This window comes from Lissotriton helveticus, chromosome 12 (assembly GCF_964261635.1).
Source record: "Lissotriton helveticus chromosome 12, aLisHel1.1, whole genome shotgun sequence".
Taxonomy (NCBI): Eukaryota; Metazoa; Chordata; class Amphibia; order Caudata; family Salamandridae; genus Lissotriton; species Lissotriton helveticus.
In genome coordinates, this window is record NC_136073.1 from 863,425,478 (window position 1) to 863,447,751 (window position 22,274).

A 22,274-nucleotide genomic window follows, 5' to 3' on the forward strand; every position below is an offset into this window, starting at 1 on the left:
CAGGTAGGAATGTACTTTGGGAGGAGCAAATGAACAGTCTGCCGTTTAACAGTATGTGGAGGTGAACGGGTTGATCACAGGCTTTTCGCCCGGTGGCTACGTGGTCATCCCGTCTAACACACAGGGCCTCAGTCTCCACTGCACCACGGTCACCCACGTCTCTACCTGTCCGTACAGATCATTTGGTCCCTGGGAGACAGAGGAGTTGGTGCACTCCAGTACCAGATACATTTCAGCCTTTAAACTGAATGTATCTTTATGAGCTGCTCATTACTGCAAATTTGTTCTTCTAAAGACTGAAATACCATCCGGTCCCTCCTAAGCTATTACTCCGTTATTTGATTATCAGTGGGATGAACACTGGGATCTTGCAGTCGGAAGTGGTGGCGCGGTGGAGTTTCGCATTAAGGGAGTAAACAAAGGCGCTGCAGGTTAATGAATTCTAGATAGAATTGAATTACGTGCAATCCTGGCTTGAGGGGGTGGGAGGTTCTCAGAGGGATGTCAACGAGACACTAGGATTTCGTGTCTGCTCATATTCTGACAACGTCCTACCGCTCTCCACCATCCTTCCCGTGTAGAGCGGTGGCGTAGCATTAGCCCCCGCACCCCGCGGTGCGAGCTGGGGCCAAGCTCCACGGGGCCCCATCCGGCACTGTGCACAGCCCCTGGTCTGAGAGCTCCTGACTGGGCCTGAAGCGTTGTGGCCCCCTCCATGTACTTTGCAGGGGGCCCCCTCTGAAGTGAATGTGGTGAACTAACTGAGATCCAAAACCAGGCAAATATCTAAAACAGAAAGATTTTACCTTTTTTTAAATAGAGATAAATGACAGCTAATGTTTTTAAAATATTAAGGAGTGCCATTAAGGAGCTTTCAAGAGTGGGAGAAGGAAAGGAGCGACTAGGAGGACATGGGGAACCCTCAGAGGATACAGTTGGGAATAGATCATCCCGGGCTGGTGGTCTGGATCCAGCATACAATAAGAATAGAAGCAGCTGCATTAATGGCCTGTATACAATATAAAGGTGGCCTTATTTACAGTTCGGCCGCTGTGCATCGGTCAGGCTCCCGCCACAACAAACGTGGTTCTTCTGCTCTACTGAGAGGTTGGGGTATACATAGGCAGGGGCTCTATCGGAGTAAATCTCTGACAAGGCGGCAGATCAGGGCACATCGACTACTCTCCTGCTCTACTGAGAGTAGGCTGGCGAAGGCTGAGTATCCATGCCAGTGTCTGCCATGCAATGTACGGAGGATGCGCTCAAGATATATGCTCTTCCGCTGCACGGCTTCTCTGCAGAGCACAAGAAGCGATTGTCACATACGTGCCAGTGGTAATCACAATTCCAATGGAGAGGCCCTGAAGGCGGTACAACTGTCACAAAATTGAGAGCGCCCCAAAAAATACAGCATTTGTATGAGTGTGAAGGGAGATGGTGAAACAGAGGAGACGAAAGGAAGAACATGCAGAAGGGAAGAGTGAAAAAAGTGTGGCCGAGAAGAAGGAGATTAAGTGAGATGCGCTGATGGAGGGACTTTAGAAAGAGATCTTTGGGAATAAGGGCGTATGTGACTAACTCAGAGGGAGGGATTACAGAGGAAAGCGATGTGAAGGGAAGATTGGGAATTGTTACTCTTTTATCTGAAACCGACTAAAAAATCAGTGCTAACAAGAACTGGTTAAGGGAATAGCTCTGGCTTGTTTTAGGTGTATGTTTGTAGTTCAGTGAAGAGTTTGGATGCCTTAACAGAAACCACAAATAGAGGCAACAGAACACTAGTCAGGTTGCATGCCGTGTCGAGCACAGGATTCTAGTTCATATGTGCTAGGCCACGCCCAAAGTATATAAGACACGCCCACTTTAGACTCCCACCTTCATTTTGTTCTTACACCGAAAGCACTGACCCATTATAGGGCTGGAAGAAAGACTAAACAAGCAACCAATACAAGATATTTGCTACCCTATGGGAATATATATATTTGGGAATATATATATTTTGCATGCCTCTTGCTTGTCATGAGAAGAGGGGACAATGTTTATCATGGAAGTTCTGGTTCGCTCTTCTTGTGTTGTCTTAAGTGGCTGCCTACTACAGCCTCACTCTAGCGTGAGCTATGAATATGGGCCTTATACATGAGTACTGCACGTCACAAATACTGAAAATCAATCTAATGTGTTATAAGTGAATTTAATTACTAATTTGATTCATAATTCCTTCAATTTTCATATATTTGTAGTGTCAATATGCCGCCTTACTGCACTTCAGAGCACTTAGCATAACCCACTACCGTCTACTAATCACACTCCATTTTAATTTTTTTTTTTACATGTGTAGATCCCCAAAATATGCTGTTAATGTACTTGTCTTGTATGCAACCAAATCAAGCAAATACGTAGAAACAAGGCACACAATCAACTTCGCTAAATGATCCATTGAGTTACAAAAAGCCCTCTGAATGGCCAATTAGCACCAATAATGATGTGTGCACAGTGTGTTTGTGCTGCTGGTTGTGATTTCAGAAGTCCCTGCCAACTGGAGCAGGGCCAGGTACTCCTGCAGTGATTATGGGATATCATTCCACCCTCCGCCACTGCCGAAAAGGTATTGAGTGATAAAGCCATGTAATCGAGCAGTCCACTGACGGCGTACTCACCGTACGGCTGTCATTCAAGGGCACACCATTCTTTGTACTGTTTCAATTGTAACCATAAGACAATGAACGAACAGACATAGGGTTCAGTTAATGCAGCGTAAAAGCCGTATAGACATGGCAGCCAAAAAGCCGTACGACGGAAACAACTATGCTATCTAATGGAGCATCAGCATAGACAGCTGCTATAATTAAAGTAACCAATGGTGTTTGGGCACTGGGATCAAAATGAATGACACCAACAAATGAACTTTTGGCAAAGGAAACAACTCTACTTGAGCACCCAGTAGGAAGGACTGTGATTTGTTAATACCACACCAACCAATGCACTTGGATCTTAGAAGTACAATACCCAATAAACCATCAGCACCAGGATCAGGACCCTTACAACAGCCAATGTACTGTGAGTGCTGAGATCTGTCAACAGTAGCAACCAATGAGCTGTCAGCAAAGAGAACAATACTACAGCAACCAATGAACTCTCAGCACCATGATACAACAGAACTGTATTAAACAGTCAGTAGTACTAACATCTCATTAAGTCACTACAAACAAAACAGTATCAGCTCATAAGTGTTAGTTCTACAGCAAACAATAAAGCTGTAATCACCAGAATCGAGAATACTAAACCACCAAATGAACTGTTCAAGTTTCAACGGATCAAAAACAATGTCGCAGGCAATGCAATACCAGCTCTGGGATCTGAGAACTACAGCAACCAATGAACTGTCAGCACCAGAATCAGGAAGACCACAGTAACCAATGTGCTCTGCGGAGCTGACAAAACAACAGCAAACAATCAACTATTAGCACTAAGATGAAAAAATTACATCAACTGGCTGTCAGCAATGGGGTCAAGGGTCAAAAGCAGTAACTGGAACTACGAGATCTGGCACATCAGTGTAAGCACTGGTACAAAGTAGAATTAGAGGAAATGACCAACCTTTAGCACACCAACTTGATAAAATACTGCAACCAATACTCCAACAGCAGAAAATCAGAATAGAAGATCAACCACTTAACTGGCAGAACTACAATCAAGAAGAGAGATGAAAGCCAATGGGCACTGAATCAAACAGAACCACATGGACTAATAAACTGTCAACAGTTTGATCACAAAGCAGGAACAACCCATAAACTTACAGCACTGAAATTAGAGGAAAGAGGAAACTACCACGGCTAATGAACGGTGAGCACTGGGATGAAAAAGGACTATTGGAGAAACTGAACCGCGAACACTGGGATCAGAGTGCACCAGACAAACCAATGAACTGTCCCTTCTCAAGGAGTGTGGTCTGCAAGAACTAATGACTGTCACCACTCTTATAAGTCAGAGCTAAGGCAGCGACTGAACTGCATCCCTGCGAATGACAACGACCAATGAACCCAGGAGAACTACAACAACCAATAGACCTAAAAACATCACCGTCCGTGAGTACTATAGAGGGGTCCAAATGTTCCAACATATGCTAATGAAGTGCTGTCAGGAACCTAGGGAGGGCTGTCTTATATCCATAAAGTGATGTTCTTCTGTTCTTCAAAAGGTCCATAAAGTGCTCTAAAACTTAAATGTACTCCCCAAATTTAAAAGATAAGAGAAAGGGTGCACACATCTGCCACAGTAGTGATGTCACCAATTACATCACTGTTGAAGTTATAATTTGCGCCATTGGTGTCATTAATTCTGTCATCCGTAAAGCCCTCTGAGATGCCACGAGTGGAATCGTGGTCAGTCAATAGTGGGAGACTTGATGTTGAGAAGCCACCTTCACTGGCAATTATACGGCCATGTAGGAGAGTACTGTCGCCTCCAACCAACATGCACGCACGTACGGACGTTACCTGCGACATTTACAAAACACTCAAACTTTGGCCAGGTAGTCTGTATCACCAGAACCCGAGACGTCAATATATGACCATAATGCGTAAGCGTGATGTATTCCATTCTGTAATAATTTATTTTCCGTACTCAACAGTTAAACTATTAGTCATGTTTATTACCATCTTACAGGAAGTCGTTTTAATAACTTTAGTAGGGTGAACGCCCAATTTGGCCTAGCGAAGATATGAACTGACTAAGCTACACAAAGTTCTTTGAGGGCGACGCTTTATCGACTACATTTGTCTTACCTCTTCTGTAGCTCTGACAAACTTGACTATGTGATGAGGTGAAGAAGCAGTCTGTCGGTACTCCACACAGGTATACCTAACCCAATTAACCTCCTGTACATCAAAAGTCCATCAGCACATGGTTCCCAGATGGAAGATGTACTTCAGGGTGGGACCGTTTGCCTGTTTCTCGAAACTCTGCCAGAGTGTAAAGCAACTAGGACTTCTGGAACCCCCCACATTACATGCAAACCAGCACCAGTTGTGCCAATGGGAATGTGGAGGCCTGGGTCTCCCTCTATCCCATCCACACATAGCCTCTCTACATTTTATAGCTATTCTAATTAGAAATTGTGCCACTCAGTTCCAGGACATATATCGTGTAATCATCGTACATTTGTTTACAGGTTGTACGATTTGCTAGCCGGATAGATGTAGTACCAAGATTCCTAGTTTGGTACTAAGAGACGTACTTTGCTACCAGGATATCCTCATTTGGTATAAGGGTGCATCTTAAATATTTGGGAGACTCATTGATGCTTGCGTCTCTCTTGCACCAGTATCAGTAGGTCTCATTCCACACCAGGTCGTTTCAGTCCACGTCTCATGTAGTACCAGAAAGTCTTCCATGATGTCTCATCTTGTACCTGGTACTAGCTCTATGGCACCACATGTCTGTGGTTAAAAACCCAAAGCGTTACTTAGATCTCACTAGTAGGGTACCATTCCAGGCTCAAGGCAACTCATTCTGCCCCAACCCTGCCCTTCGGCAGCCCCCGCCTGCAGTTAAACCTCTTGATTCCGAAACATAGACCAACACACCTGTGGCTATCTGTAGCAAGGAGGATGACTGGCACAAAAAATGGGGACGTGAAACAAGAGCCCATGGCCTGGAGCAGTACGCTACCTTCTAAACTTTTGCCGCGCGCCGGCCTTGGCGAGTGCTGAATAATGGATGAGCCAAGCAGTCTGTTCTAAGAACCTGGGGTAGGTTTGAATGCCTGCACTTGCTCCTGTATTCCCGTGATACAACAGGTAGTCGATACGCGTTTAATATTGCATTATTTTCCTTTCACCGCCGAGTGCTGCACCAGAAGCACAAACCGCTTTGGATAAATTATTTACGAGCACCTTTTTTTCCAATACAGATTTGAATATAGTTTTTTGTGTGTGTTGTTGTAAGACTGGTCCTACCCGGAGTCGGACGACCAGATGACCTGTCCATGTACCTGAGTCACTTCTGTAGTCTAAATTACAGTAGAAATTAAATTTCATGCAAATCAAACCATTCATTTCTATCCAGCATGTGAAATTTACATTTCTTTATCCTAGAGAAAGAAGGCCAGTGTCAGTCACTAAGTTGGTGGTATCAGAAATGTTGTCTCTTTGCATTCCTGATGACAATTTAACCAAAAGGTCATAAGAGAGGGAACTGGATTAAAGTTTGGAGTGCCCACAAGATCAGACCAAGCCTGTGGTGTGTTCCAATCAGAAGTTTATAAATTCATTGAGTCTAGAGTTATTTTTGGACAGTCATTTCCGCCAAGCTAATTGTACATTTGTTAATATCATTAGTAAAAACATCAAAATAGAAATAAATAATGGGTCAAATTAAAGGATGCCCAATAGGACGGCGCGAAGAGGCTCAGAGTGCAAACACATTCTTAGACTTTTAACATCAAACTTTAATAGACCTCGACAATGTGGGAACAACACAATTTAGTTAACAAAATTGACAAATTCTAGAATGGTGCAAAGCTAAACAAACTGCATTGCAAACATACTGAATCAATGAAAAAAGGTAGAGATGTGTACACCTACATATTGTACACCATCAGTCAGGTCGTGTTTTTTTCAACAAAGTAAACCAAACGCATTTATCAATACTACAACCTCTAATAGTAACATTCATTTTATATTTAAACTCTTTAGCTAACAAATTCCTGACCACATTCAAAGTCGTTTTCACCTTTGGCTTTCAAATTGCATACATTGTATATTTTTGCACAGTTTGTGTAAACCTCCTCTCCAATAGGTCAGAAATCGATATTTTCCTTAATTTGCTCTCCAATTTCTTACACTTGTGTAAGGCAGGTTCCAGAGTTTTCAAAGACATCACTCATAACCTGCAGTGTCCTGACCATTGACCACACGAATTGGCTGAAACAAATTTGCATAAAACCACAATGGTGCATTTCATGAAGTAAATTGAAATAGCTCGGCAGACCTGTCTGCGTAACATATTTTAAATACTAATGGACGCAGGGTTCAGATACTTTCCATCATTTCTCTCACTGAATACCCCTTCAGTAAATACTTTATGAGTCCCACATTGTTCAATTGTACAATGGAATAGGATCACCAACGTTTACCATTAAGTCGATTACTGGCATTCCTTGGGGTGACCGAACACACAATATTATGATCAGGGGTATAGATTTTTCAGTGAAAGTGCATATATGATGTTCATAATCAAAAACTGTTTCCTTCTATAAAATGATTAAAATCTCTTTTCAACTATATATTATTTTTACTTGTTATGAGCATTTTCCTCAAGTAGGTTTTCCTTTACTTTGTGGAGAGCCTATAACATTTTTAACAGGAAATTCCATATTGGTTGAGAGGAAGTACAGTGTGTAGCAGTATTACAACACAAGGTACATAGTAACAGCGCATACTGTCTTTTACCTTTTACCACAAGGTAGATGGAACATGTAATGTAACATTTTGGCTACTGTAAAGGGTGCACAGTGTGCATTTCCTTATGTTACTTCCTCTTATGTCACTTCCTGTCTCTGTGTCTGGAGACAGTTTATGAAACCAGACACTACATTGTTGTCTATGAAAAACATTGAGAAAAAAAATATAGGGGACAGCATTGGAGAGATAAATATATAAAACATAAAATATACCGTAGAGGATTTTATTGGTAGATTCAGGTAAAAATATCAGTGGTGTGGAACATTTTTTTCTTTAAAAAAGAGCTTGAACCTTTTTGGAAACAGTCACAAACCATTCAAAACAATTCTGATAATGTACAAATTGTTGCACGCGTGCAGGCGGCCATGGGGCTGTACGCTACATCCCCATGGAAGCCAGCCTCTTGTAAGGGCTTTCAAGCTGCCATGTTGGAAGTCCTTACCTGACTGTGAGGGCCCATCATGGGGTTGTTGGGGTTGTGTGGAGGAGGCTGTGCATGAGGTGATGGCTGAGAGCCTGGAGGTCCCTTCAAGAGAAACAAGATAAAAGAGAGGCAGCGGTTACTACTCAGGAAAGGGGAATGGTTGCTCAGCAGCTGGCCTGTGGTGCATTGGGCTCTTCCATTTCAGCCATGTGCACGCGGTCTTAACAATGTGGTAAGGCAATGTGAATTTCTATAGTATGTGGTTGGATGGTTGGACTGGAAGATGATGTATCTACGGTATGGCAGCCACAGGGTGCAGCTCTTTATGCTCAAGTGCCCCTGCGCTTCAACCCATTCCCAAGCGGGTCTGCCAATGGGGTCCAGATACATCAACCGCCATGACCAGTCAACCACTGGGACGTTCCTAGGGGCCAGCTAGCACAACTGTTTCTTTTGGATATAAGCAACGGGTGAGTGGAAAAGATACAATTCATGAGATGTTTGCAAGACAACCCAAGACAAAGGAAGCTTGATGTGGTTTTGTTCGCACTGATATGTGTTAGCCTCGATCTCTGAAATAGACATTATTGACCGACTTCCTAATTAGACATCCTAGACTGGCATGATGCTCATGACACAGAAAAGGTCATCCGGGATCTCAAATTAGTCCAGGTCAGGTGTGAGTGACCCCCGCTTGTCTCCCTCTTTGCATGCTGGCACTTGTAGTTCTGCATTTATATGGAGAAATTCATACCCACATGTACCAACATAGAAACATAATTCTAGGCTTGGGAGTACTGCCTAAGCTTGATCTGAGGCAATTGGAAATCTCTGGAGTGTGTGCTTACAAATTTTTAAGATTTGAATTCAATCTGCCATCTTCTGCAGACAGTTTTACAGCTTTGCCAGGCCTGAATCCTTAGGTAGTCAATATGTTCACAGCCTTTTACTACACCAATTGGCTTGTTTTCATGTATAAATGCAAACTGTGTTACAATTGTTTGGTTAGAAATCCTGAGCCCTCTATTTAATACACTACTACATACCACTTCAGTCACACTCTTCCCTACATGCATTTTGCTCCAGACACAAGTGACAAAATAAAGGCAAGTATCTGCTACAGATTCCTGAATGCAACTTAAATACAATATTAGTGGTCATGTAAAACATAGCTCTTGGTGGATAGAAGCCCTTCTTGCAATCATAGCAAGAAATTCTGAAAAATGCATGGAGTCTGGGTGAAAAAGAGAACGCGTGTTTAGCAGAGAAGTTAAAGTGGAATATAAGTAGATCATTAAAGCTGTTAAATGCTACGTTGAAGTTTATGGATTCATATTTTTTCAGGGCCGAAAGCCCTTTTCATGCATGTGCCATTGAATAAGGTGAGGAAATAAGGTCCAAGGAGACAAACCACCACCGCAATAATGCTGTAAAGTAGGAACACTAGAATTACAATTTCAGTCTCCCATTTATTCCACATCAGATTACTTATCCACCAGATGACCTCACTGACCTACGAGCCTGGAAGACAGAACATTATATCCAAGGCTGCTCTGCAGGAACCTATAGACTTTGATTAGTTAGCTGTGTAAATGTATTTGCTACTGAAGCAGTCTCTGCTTATGAGACCAGTGGAATTCACATTGAAAGCCATAAGGAAGAGGGTCTGAACAGACACTAATCAACATGTTTCGGTCCATGTTGAGAATTCGGCTAAGGGTTTGAGGTTTATACAGTATGGGGCGCTCACGCAGTGCACTAGTGGTTTGTGGTAATGGACAAGTTGTGAGTTGCGTTTGGACGGTGCTGCCAGTATAGAGGAAAACCCTGAAGCCTCTTAGAAATGGTCAGACAAAGGATGCCTGAACACCATACAAAATATATAGCAGGTACTGGGCACACATGTGATAAAGACCATGTACTGTAAACGCACAGGGATGCAGGCACATGCATTATTTGTAAAGCACCATATTTAGACGAGTCCTTTACTCCTTTAATTTCATGATGAAGCATCTTCTAAAGACATGGTTAATATGTTAAAAACATGAAGCCAACGTTCTGCAAAGGAAACTCATGTCAAGCGCATTACTAAACAAACTCTATTGACGCCCTGCCACAAACAATTTCAACTTTGCTAATTTTTAGCTTCACAAATGGTAATCTATCGATGTCTGTTAACCAGGTTAAGTGTTTAAACGACTATCTGTAAAGCAGTCATTAAACACACAGCTGCTGAGGGATAAAAACCCTTCACCGAACACTTCTTGCAAATTAACTATGAACCAATATTCCAAAGAACTCCGAAATAGTAGATACTTAAAATGTCCCAAAATATGTTGCAGTTATACCACTGGGAGCAGGACAGTAGGGATTCTCAGCAAGATAATGTCTTGCAACAACCCACACCTGAGAGTCAGAGTGACCTTGTTGTGCCCTGATGAAGGCCATTATATAGTGCCGTTTCGACCCAGTGCTTCAGAGACCCCAGTCAGTATCGCACAGTTCTATACAGACAGGTAAATGATAAAAGATTCAATCAATAATCTACTATTGAAGAACAGATATATACTTTGAAAATTCATTTCAGGTAAAAACTGGGAATAGATAATAGTATGAATAATGAGCCTGCAAACAAGAAGTACACAATGGGGAGTACTTATAGGGAAGATAACACAAACCAAATGCATGTAAGGGGTGTTGTGTGTCATACAGGATCTTTCACCCACCTCAGTCGATGACCAGATTTAATGAGGGAACCATGGTTTAAGAGCATGCATTACAGTGAGAGAAAATAAGCAATGTACCTCTGAGTAGGGATGAGAAACAGTACATATCTATTAAGAGACATGAAGATTGGTAATTCCAGGTCCCAGGTGTAATTCCACAATCCAGACACCCAAAATCGGAATTTTATGATCATAGAAATTAATACTGCTAAGAAATGGTCCACGGTATTCCTTTATCAAACAAACCAAACAAGGACTAGCACACAACCACCACCGCCTGAGCTTCGACCAATCCTCCAGACCCCTGGGATCTGCTTTCCTCTTCCTCACACTCATCCCCCACATCCACTGAAGCAACAGTGGAAGGGCGCTCCTTCTCCTACCTCACCGCGAAATCCTGGAACAGTCTCCCCATCCATCTCCACACCTCACCCTCTCTTCGGGAGTTCAGAAAGGGACTCAAGACATGAATCCCCCCTCGCCCCCCCATCTCCGAGCAGCCTGGATCTCAGCACCTGGGTACCCCCACGAGTGATTAAGGCGCTCTACAAATCCCGTTTGATTGAGTATCCCTATGCAACCCAGAATCTGCGCCTATATTGTGAGGTGCAAATTGAATTCGCTCCATTGTAACTTTTAGAACTGTGGCTGATGCACAGTTAACAAATGATTTAGGAAGAAAGCGAGGCGTTATCTTGATGAGGATCCCTGCAGGTGCAACTTCTCCCCTCCCCTCCCAAGGTAACAGAAGGACCAAGGTGGCACCCCGGATAGTATTTATTTAATTAACACGTGCATGCAGCTTTGCAGTCGCTGCCTGGGAGTAATGGGCAACATATGGCAGACCAAGGTTTGCAATATTGAGCCAGCTCCCACTTGGGAGGCTCCCAACCAATCAGATCACGGGCAAGGAATGCTGGTAAATGATGCAATTAATAAAATCATTTTCTATCCAGCTAAGGGGATAACTATTTGGCTCAGCGGAGCTTCCCATCCGACAACCTGCATGCATCTCACCATTTGATACTTCACAAGAGAGTGCACTTAGGAGAGGAAACACTAGGGGGCACTGTCTACACGAAAATCAATTATGGCAAGGCTGTCTGGTTTATTTTTATTCGGAAACTGTAGACTGCAACAAGTGAACTTTTATTTTTTTCCTCTTCGCTCTTTTTTTTTCCTCTTAGCTTCTTTTTTTTTTTTTACCTGCAGAAGCACATTGTGGAATCGGTTAGAAGACATGACCAGACTTTAAAGAGTGGAAACGAGGTGAAAGTTGGAGAGTCTGTTCTACTTTGCAGCTGAGGAAAAACATCTCGGATTTTCTGCAAGGTATAAAATCTCTTAACTCGAGTTAACAAAGAAGAAAAAACATACAACCGTACTGGACTCGAAACCAAACGAGCGCTTGGAATAAATCCCAGTTAGTGGGTAAACAAATGGTTTGCATTTGATGGGGTGGCCGGGAGATGGGTTTTCGAAAACATACTCATGTTCTTTTTAAATTCGAATTAATTTCAAGTATATATATTTTCTGTGAGCTCAGCTGTGAGGGCTGTGGCACTTCAAGAGGGAGTATATGTATATATACATACACACACACACTCGAATATATTAATTAGATTGTTCTCCTTTTTTCTGACATTCCTAAGATAATGTCCAACAACCTAAGCACTACACTTGGGTGCTGTAAACAACCACCTGTAACTGCCCAACGAGGATGTTTACCTGGGTATGTAAGCAGTTTAAGACACAAGAAGGGTAGAGTAAGGTTAAACAGTAATTGGGGAGTAAGATATACAGCACAAATTAAGTAGTTTTTTTCACCCTGTGTTTTCTAGAGCGCAAACCAAGCCAAGGATGGTATAAGAGTCATATATGTGGGGTTTTGAATACAGACACAACACTTCACATGATACAAGAAAACAGAACAAAAATTCTATATATATATTGCTGGCTTGAGTAGCAGATCACGCGGGAACGGGCCATGCAGGTAACAGTGGCGGGGCAGTGGGGGTCGACAGATGACGATGAGGGAAAAGAAAACCACTTACCTTGCGCTCGCCTTATCGCAAAGTTGGTGATGCGGCGAGCACAAGGTAAGTGGTTTTCTTTTTTTTATTTTACTTCGTCGTCTGTTGACTCGCCCCACCCTGCCCCACCACTCCCACCTGCACGGGCTGCACCCTGAGACCACTGCCTTTCAGCACCACAGGAACCAGCCACAAGTGGGAGCCAGGCTGCAACAAATGGTTTCAACAATGGACAACTTACAAGGGAAGAGGTGATGAGCAAATGGAGGGCTAGGATAACACCAGAACTAGTTGGTTGAGTGGGGAAATAGAACAGTCCAGGAAAAAATACCGCCACTTACAAAGACTGCTCAGTTTGACTACCATTTGCACCAAGAGATACCATTAAACTCTCAACCAGGGCCACTGGAATGATGCCCTTCTATGGGTGTGGCGTTTTTCACATAATTAAGGATTTGCCACAATTGCCACATAAACCACCATCTGCTGAATAATCTACAGATTTTAACAGAATTTTTTTTTTCTAGCTCAAACAAAATCTAGGAAAATATTTCACTTAATTAGTGCCGATTTAGTTCCCAGGTGGAAAAATGTCAAAATAATGAAGTAATAAAATCATAAAATGTGCTGCATCACGCTACTTAATTTGCCCTTTCTTGCCGCATAACTTCGTCAACCCTGCTGCAAAATCTGGTCCTCCTCTACTGCATAATTCCAGTGGCCCTGTTATCAACTCACACACCAATTGGTTACTATACAAACCCCGCCAGGATAAAGGTCACTTCATTCCACCATCTTCTGCCAACAAAAATATGCTGACATTATTACAAATGTTTACTAACAATTTTCAGACATAAATTAACATAAGTCCTACATTTTCCTTTCCGGAAAAGTCTGGGAACAACTTCTTCAATCAGTCTCCTAACAGTGCTAACACACGTCATTTTTTGTTTCACTGAGTTCAGCTTTTTTTTTTAGGATACAGTCTTATGTGCAACTTTAGTTCAGGTCTACTAAATATTAAAGTTTATTTTCCCTCACACCTAGCAATCTTACAGTACGGAATTTAATTCAATGCCATGTACAAGAAAATTTGACTTTCAACACGTGTTTTCCGTTAAGCAAATTTATTAAGAGTATCACAAAAAAAAACAAAATTGGAAAAAACACCTTCCAGAACCCTTACCCAGTCCCCTGCACACATGTGCATCCTATACTTATGGAAGTGCTGCTGACTAACGGCTTCGTTATGTTATGTTAATTTAATTTGTAACACGCTGGAATCACCCCGAGAGGTATCTCGGCGCAGCCAAGAGACAAGGCAACAAAAGCAGCTAGAGATGTTTATGGTAATATGTTGACCATCTAAAGTCAACTCCATCTTCATTTACACACCACACTTTCAGAATAACTGTAGAGTATACAAGTCAATTCACAATATGATTCAGTGCATGTAAATTTGTCTTATGTGGATAGCTTGAGGATCTGGCATGGGAAAGGCTTTTGTGGACACTATTGACTATACCTTCAATGGGCCAGTTTCACTGTTGTTTTGTTTGGACTGCGGTGATAAAGGACTAATGGAACAAGAGAGCAAAATGCTGCGCAAAGAGTCGATGAATACATAAATGAGTGCAGACAACTGGAATCACCATTTCATCTCCTAATTTTTTTTTAAACTTCGTTGTTGCTCGTTTTCCCTAGCCACGTGGGACTCACCGACAGAACCTAAGTGGGCAGTAGGGACCATGAAGCACTGTAACACAACTTTGGAGATCTTTCGGTCATGAGGCAAAAGGCTGCAGGATTGGCTTTCCTTCTCCCAGACCATCTAAAATGTCCAGGGCTCTCCTCTTGGCTCAGCTCATCGAGTGGGTATACAATGACTGGTACAGAGCGCAGTATTAGGATGTATGGTACAAGCTACCTCTCGCAACCATTGACGTACAAATGACAACCTTATCCTCAGCCACAACTGGCACCACAAACGTGCCGGGCTGACGAATTATTGACGAGAACGTGACACTGGAATGTTAATTGAACAGAACGTGGAAGATCATTTCTTTTTGGATATTAGCCCCCGATTTTCTAATATTGCTCGGGTATAAATGATGCATTTATTTTAAATAGAGAGAAATACAGATTTCTGACAACGAATGTAAATGATCCAAACACCCTAAATTCCTGCACTTCTCAGTGGAAAATGTCCCACAGTTCAAGGTATGACAATGGCAGTGCAGGGGTACCAATGGGCGAGCCAAGGAAAAGAATACTCCTCGGGGAGGGTGTGGGGGGTACACCCAAAGGTAGACAAGTGTCTGTTGAGATTAGAGCTAGTTGCAGAAGATGCATTCAAACGTGGACTGTGACTTCGAAACTTAATTTAGATTTTTATTTCTCAAATCCCAGGTATGTATAGATTTTCTATACCTAACTCAACTTAGATGTACCTTTGGGGAAATATATATATATATATATATATATATATATATATATATATATATATATATATATATATATATATATATAGATGGCACGTAGATGTGGAGTTAAGTTTAGTAGATCTATACTTCCTCTACATGCACTAACATTTCACTATTTTGTCCCTTGATTATCAAATAATGACATTCCTATGATCGATATCCCGTAGTACTATTGTGTGTGAGGCAGCTGTGCTATGGAGATTACCCTTTGCGAGACTGGGCGTCCATGGCCGCGTGGTTAGCTTTCGCGCAGCCCTTGTCCGCTTGAATGCATGAACGGAGAGGCGGTTATCGCCTCTCATTGGAGGTGTCTGTGTTAGATAAATGATACCTCAATCATCTCACAGCAAAATGAACCAAGTGCCACATATCAGGATTTTGGCGGTAGGATCGGGTTGACTGATGGATAACACTTCTACCAGATGTCAATGGATCCAAATTCAGAAAGCGCTCTCACACATACAATGACATCCCTGTTCCCTGTTGAGGGATTCTTTTTGTCAAAATGATGATTGTCTGCTATTCTATTGAGCGTACTCCAGACATTGTGTGCACATTTGTGTGCATTGCTTATGGCGCCTGATGTGCTAACTTAGTTGTAAAGGACAAACCGAGGGGTGTTACTGATAACCCTCTTGAAACAGGAAAGCCTTTTGCTTCCAATGAAAGTTTTTTTTCCAAAATTTATTTGGCAGGGAGTTTTACAAGCAGACTACTGCAGTAGACAGGCATTTACCTATTACGCTTTAATTGTATGGCTTTATAATAAAATATTTTGAAGAGAGAGCTGAGTAAAAGCCAATCAGAAGAAGTGGGGATTCTTTAAATTAAATAACAAACAATATACACTGGTCGATAAGGGCTGTGTAATGAATGATTTGTTTGAAGATGCAAAACCCTGAAGTGGCCCTTGCACGAGCGTAGTCCTTTCTCAGTGTCATTGGCTGGGAATGCCACACCCATCCATCAATATACCACAAAAACAACCAAGAATAGTCGGTGAAGAATCAATAGTAAACTGGCCAGTGCAAACTTGTCGGCTTGGCTGAAACACATGGGCGTGCAGCCTCCCAACTTCATTGGCAAGCAGCTGTGGTTTTTTTAAGGGTATAAACCATTAAAAAAAAAATTTTATCCGCACCAACAGGCGAATTCCTGGGCCAGAAGCACCACCATTTTGGCAGGCATAGGTACCGAAACATGTTGATTAAAAAAATGTTTTGGATCAGATAATTCTTGTTAAGTGAAGAACCCAGTATTCGGATGTAAGCTTTGCAGCTGATAAGTTACTCACCAGATCACCCCCTTTCCAACAGACCCAACAATACTGTCTAATTAAAAGGGGAGGGACAATTACCTTTTAAAAATAAAACAATGGCCCTGTGCAATGGCTGCGAGAAGTGCAATAAGGCCACTGTATTGATCAAGCTGTGCTCAGATAAGCTCTCGTTTCACACAGTCAAAGAAAATTGAGTCAGAAAGAGTCCAGTGGCCACATCCAGCCAGTTTTCATATGTACCTCTTCCCTCACAGAGCAGTTGTAGTGTGCTTGTTTGAAATGAACAAAAAACAACTATTCAAATCATTGTTCTCTAATCTCATTTGTTTGAAATGTTCTTAAGCACTTAGACTCAAACAAAAACAGGTATTTGTTACAAAATGAAATATTCTAAAAATGTAGTTGATATATTCACAACTAAAACATACTTACTACATAAAAATAAAATAATGTTTATTTAGCTATAATCCTATGTTTCAATTACTTTACTTGTTTTTTGGTTGTAGAATGTATATTGTAAAGTGGGCTATCACTGCTTATTTAGTATCTTATACAAATATTTTAAAATAGACATTAACAGTCAGAATTTATTTTTTATAATAAAACCCTCTCTTATACTCACACAGAGGAAACTTGCTGCATGGCCAGCCTCATCTCTGTGAAGACAAAATTTCCCCTACCTCTTGGTCGTTTCAAACAACATACCAGCAATACCAACATTAAAATAACTATGCTTAAAACACATACTGTTCACATAACACTGGGGGAAATCAATTACCCATTGCACTCATTAGTAACCAACCCTCTATGATGGTATTTCTATTATAGAAAGGAACGTATCTGCTTAAAGTGAATTAATTACATTTTTCATCTATTTTTTATGGGAAGATATCACTTTCCAACAAATAATTTAAAATACAAACAACTATAATATTTATGTACAATCAAAAAAAAGTAATGCCATCTGGTCACCGCTACTTAGTTTAAAGCTGTGCCCCCGCAGACCACCAACTTAAATTACACAGCTATATTTGCAACACTTAACCATCTCAGTTGGCAATTGAAGCCAGAAACCTCAACTTCCGCAGAGCAGTATCATCACTAAGCGCTTTCTCTAGGAAACTAGGCAAACCAGCCCCAGCGGAACTGCTAACCATATACTACGCGAAATGCCACAGCGTGGCGACATATGGAGCAGGTATCTGGGGTTACGGCTGTGTTGATCAACTCCAGATCACGGAGAATGCGTTTTTTTTTTTAAATACATCCTAGCTCTCCCTCAAAGCTCCCCGATTTTGGCCACTCATCGGGAGCTGGGTGTGGAATACATGACCGACACCATAAGATGCCAGCCTCTCATACTCTGGCACCGCATATGGTGTAACCCCGAAAGTCACATAACACGCTCCCTCATCACCGAATGTCTTGGCTTAGCGCACTGGAGGAAAATACCGTGGCTTAACTATATCCATAAATTCTTCCAAGACCTAGATCGCGAGCAATACTTCCTAGAACCTCCTTCAATAGAAGACATTTCAAAGAAACAGTTGAAGGAACTATGCATGGGCCACCTAAGAGAGATTCGCAACCAAGTCGAGATAGTAAAAACGCAAAACGAAAAAATCTGCATATTGCAAACTCAGAAATTTATTCAGCCCTACTTGACGTACTATCTCTCAAACTATGAAAAGTTCTTATTGACGAGACTACGGTTTGATCTTTTCTTCCGTATAGTCTCATTTCCTGAAATGAAGAACTGGTCTAGAAACTTGATGCGATGCCCATGCGATGGAGCTTCTAACCAATCAACGATACACGTCATTCTGTTTTGTAAATATTACAGTTCAGCAAGGAAAAAATGGATTCTGCCCCTCCTCCGTTCAAGTGGACTCAGACAATCGCACCCAGCACTAGTTTGCCTTCAATTGCCGAAATCCCTGTACGAAGCAAAGTTGATAGCGATCTTTTTAAAAATAGTAATATCAATACGTCGTAAAATCGTCTTTTAACATTTTGTGCTAAAATGCTATTGAATATGTATTATCACTGTGTTTCCTAAAATTGTACTTTTTATGATTATACAAAATTTTATAATCGAATAAAAGTTGATGAAATGAACCATCTCAGTTATGTCTGTGGCACCATGCCCAGCAGATGCCTGTTCTAGCATGGTTTCTCAAATGTTTCCAATTTCATCCCTTCCAAGTGCATACAAATAGGGACCAGCTAATCAGACAACAACTCAAATAGTCCTCCCTTCGTCGACAGATGGATTCATCCATGCTCAAAGAGAGTACTTTAGCAATCTATTGCCATCAGACAGCCACCTGGAGTTTTTGGCCGATACATACCTCGCCAGCATCACCATAAACCAAAGAGTGTATTAGGGCTGTGAGGTCAGTGTGAGTTCCACTCTCCCATGTGCTTTCCCTCATAAAAGATACACAAGGACATTGTGTAACTCTTGCCATACCTTGCAAGATGTTATGGTCCAAGCTCTTGAACAAGTGTTAGGGCCATGATGCTTGCCCAAGATGGCTGTGTTTTCGATTAACAAATACATTGGATTTGGTCACAGGATCATGATTTTAAGCTAGAGGTACATACGGGTTTTATCTTAAACTTTACCAGTTACAACCAGTTTAGACTTTTTGAGACAAGAGTTTCCTCCCAACAGAATCACCAACTTAAGTTTCAGACTATTCTCTCCACTGACACCCAGAACAAACCGTAGAACATGCTTTCCTCTCCCAGAGATCTTCCAACCTTCAAAATGACCCAAAAAACAAAAAACTCCTCAACCAACGTAAAGCTTCATCTCCGCATCCCTGACTGCCTTCTCACCTTGCTTTGGGAAAGTGGCAAAGACACAAAAACCTGAAAATCTATTTTTAAAAATTGAGATAATGTTAAATGCTTTCTTAAGAAGAATTACAGTTTTAGAACTGTAGCATCTTAAGTTGATCAGAGAATCCACTGTGTGATCTACCTTTCGGTCTCACCCAGAAACATATCATATTTCCCCAGTCTCTCGTCTGCACTCTGCTGCAAGCAGTCTGCATCTTCCGCCCACCCCTCTCTTGCATGATCCTTTGCACAGCTCTCTCATACTGCTTCGCCTTCATCAGTCTGATACGTATTTCGACTTGCAGTGAAACATCTATTTTCTCTCACCGCTTCGTTTATGAACATCCCTCTTGGGTCTGCTGTGGAAAATAAACTGCTCTACTGGGGAATACTACTGGCAACTGGACCAATATTTTCTTTATCAATTTATAGAGTTTTGTTAAGAGCAAAACAGACGCAAGCAGGCATTGGAGTGATGTGCAGTAACCCAAGACATCCATCAGGGGAGGACATCACTCACTGTGTGGAGATGAGGCAGAAGGTAGTGTACCGCTCTCCGTGTAATTTGACCGTTCACTGTGCCTTGAACCCATTCACTGCGGGACTTCTGATGGACCTATAGAAATGTCCATTAGGACTGAGGAAGGAGGGTTACCTAATCTCCTACCAACGGTGCCCCCTACAAAGACACAGACGTTAAAGTGAGAAGTAAAGAAGGCCACGCCTAGTGTGGGGACCACAACGAGACATTGTGGAGTGCAGTCTTTAGAAATGGCCACTCCTTAGACTGGACATTCGGAGCACAGATGTGTCATTTGAATACCGTTCAGGTCTTGTGAGATTTTATGGTCCTCCAAAATAACATCATAAAAATAAAAATTTGAAAGACACAAGCTGATGTCATGAGAAGAAAACTGAATCGTGGAATACAGTCATGCAAAAATCACTACAGCGAGATTTAAATACAGGGAAGTGGGTTTACAAAGAAACCACCACAGAGCAAAGTAGTTACAAAGACAAAAACATAAACCCTGTCAAAAAAGTACTTCGTTTGACATTAATTTACAGTAAGTTTGGAATTGGGGATAGGTTTAGTCCTGGAGTAAGGATTCAGGTCAGTGTCGGTGGCCTCAGTAAAACTGGGTTTAGCACTAGCTACTGAGTTAGTGTTATTGTGTGTTGTGATGTGATGTGTTGTAAGTTGAGGACACAGGGAAATAAATACATTTTCTTTGCAACTGTAAAGTAATTGACTGTAGTAGTTTCACTTTAGAAATCATTTTAATGTTAATTAAAATAAAAATGTTTCATTAACTTTCCCTGTAGTACTTTCTTCGTAAACGTATTTTTCTGTACCAACTTTTCTCAAGTCAAGGTATTTTTTGTATAAAGTTTTTTTTTCACTGTAGTGGTTTCTCCGAAAAGATTTCTCTGTAAATGTATTCTTGTTATGACAGATTCAAAAACTGACAATATTAAATGGTACTACATAGCCTAGGCCAGGTGACGCGGAGGAAGCAGGGTTCCACACAGTAGCTCTTAACCAAGACCAATAATCTCTACACCTCATCGTCTGAAAACTGACATTATTTCAGTGTAATCGTTACATATGTTTATTTTGCTGTATATTTATTTGTTGAAGGACAACTGTTGCAAAACTTAATGATCTGTGCTGCCATACTTTTCTTTTTTTCTGCATTAGAATTGTGACATTAATGATTTTGTATTTTATCAACCAGTAGAGGCATTTGGTAAGAAAGGTCATAAACACAGTCACTCATTAGAAAATAGGGCCAGTCACTGCATTTGACAAATTCATTTAAACATCTGTGACCCTAAATGGAACCCCAAAACTTATTGGAAATTTTTAAATTGCATTAATTAACCTGCCTCAAAATGTGGAGTCTGCAGTTTGAAATATGTTCATCAGCAAAGTGGCCTTTAATACCTGGACTCTGCCCGACTCTCACTCGACAGACATGAAAGGCAGCCATATTGAAGTCTATGGCGGGGAGTGCAGCGCGGAATCCATTTTCGACACGCCCTCTGTTTAAAGTGTATCAGGAGAGAGGCGGATGTGAATCAGCTTGCCTCAGCTTCACACGGTTTGCCTTTCACCCTACTGGAAGTGCGCCGGCCTAGTTCAGCGAGGCGGCCCTTGGAAGTCGAACTTCCAGCTTCAGAGACGCTTTGATGCCAGCGATGGCTGGCACTAACCAGAGAAGTGGTGCCGAGAACCTGAGCTGGCAACTTCAGGTTTAACCCACCTTTCTAATGTCAGGTGTTTGGGGGCAAAATATACAAGCAAAAGAGTAAAGACCGAAAATCCTTCCATACATACAAAATATTGAAGAAAAATATTGAGGTGAAAAAGATTTTTAAAAAGGTACAATGCAGGAAAGATTTAGGAAATATATGGGACAGATGAAGAAAAAAGAAGAGAGAAAAATGGCTTTTGGTGAAAAAATAACCTAAAAAGAACGGATTAACGGGATGAGGGGTGTAGGGGTAGGGAGAACTTCCTTAAATTGTTGCTCTGTCTCTACCAGACAATACAAGACTAATTTGCAGCATTCTTTTATGGGCCACTGTGGGCTGAACTTTAAATCCTTTAATGTTTTAATTTCAGCCCAGCTCAGTTCTATTTGCCATGCCTTAAGTGTTATTCAAATGATATCTACGCGTTAAAAGTTTCAGGACTCAAAAGAACATGGGACTAAACAGTGACAGACTTTTTTTATTTTTAAACGTATCATAGACATTCTTTACTTTTTCTATACCTTTGGAGTAGATGGCAAAGAAGTTTGGACTGAGCCATTTCTGTGGCACCAGCACCATAATGAAACTATTTCTCGGTCTTCATTAGTTTGCCAAAAATGAACAAGTGTCTATATTTGTGGACTTATTTGAGATGGAGGCATGGCCACCCTCACGCTCCACACCACAACATTTAACAGAACTCTTCCCCCAACAAAATGTATCCACCCATTCCAAAAGGACGCAGACCGCTCTCTGCAAT

General features: G+C 41.5%; 1 protein-coding gene across 3 annotated transcripts in view; it reads right to left on the minus strand.

Moving 5' to 3' along the window:
* SSBP4 (single stranded DNA binding protein 4) overlaps positions 1-22,274 on the minus strand; it is a 519,633-nt gene that overhangs the window by 43,151 nt on the left and 454,208 nt on the right. For 2 of the 3 annotated variants that reach the window (XM_078670557.1, XM_078670558.1), the window contains exon 6: positions 7,906-7,989. The exons of the other annotated variant lie outside the window; for it this stretch is intronic. In XM_078670557.1, coding sequence (XP_078526683.1) covers positions 7,906-7,989 — 84 coding nt within the window. The remainder of the gene's footprint in view (positions 1-7,905; positions 7,990-22,274) is intronic. 3 annotated transcript variants of the gene reach the window in all.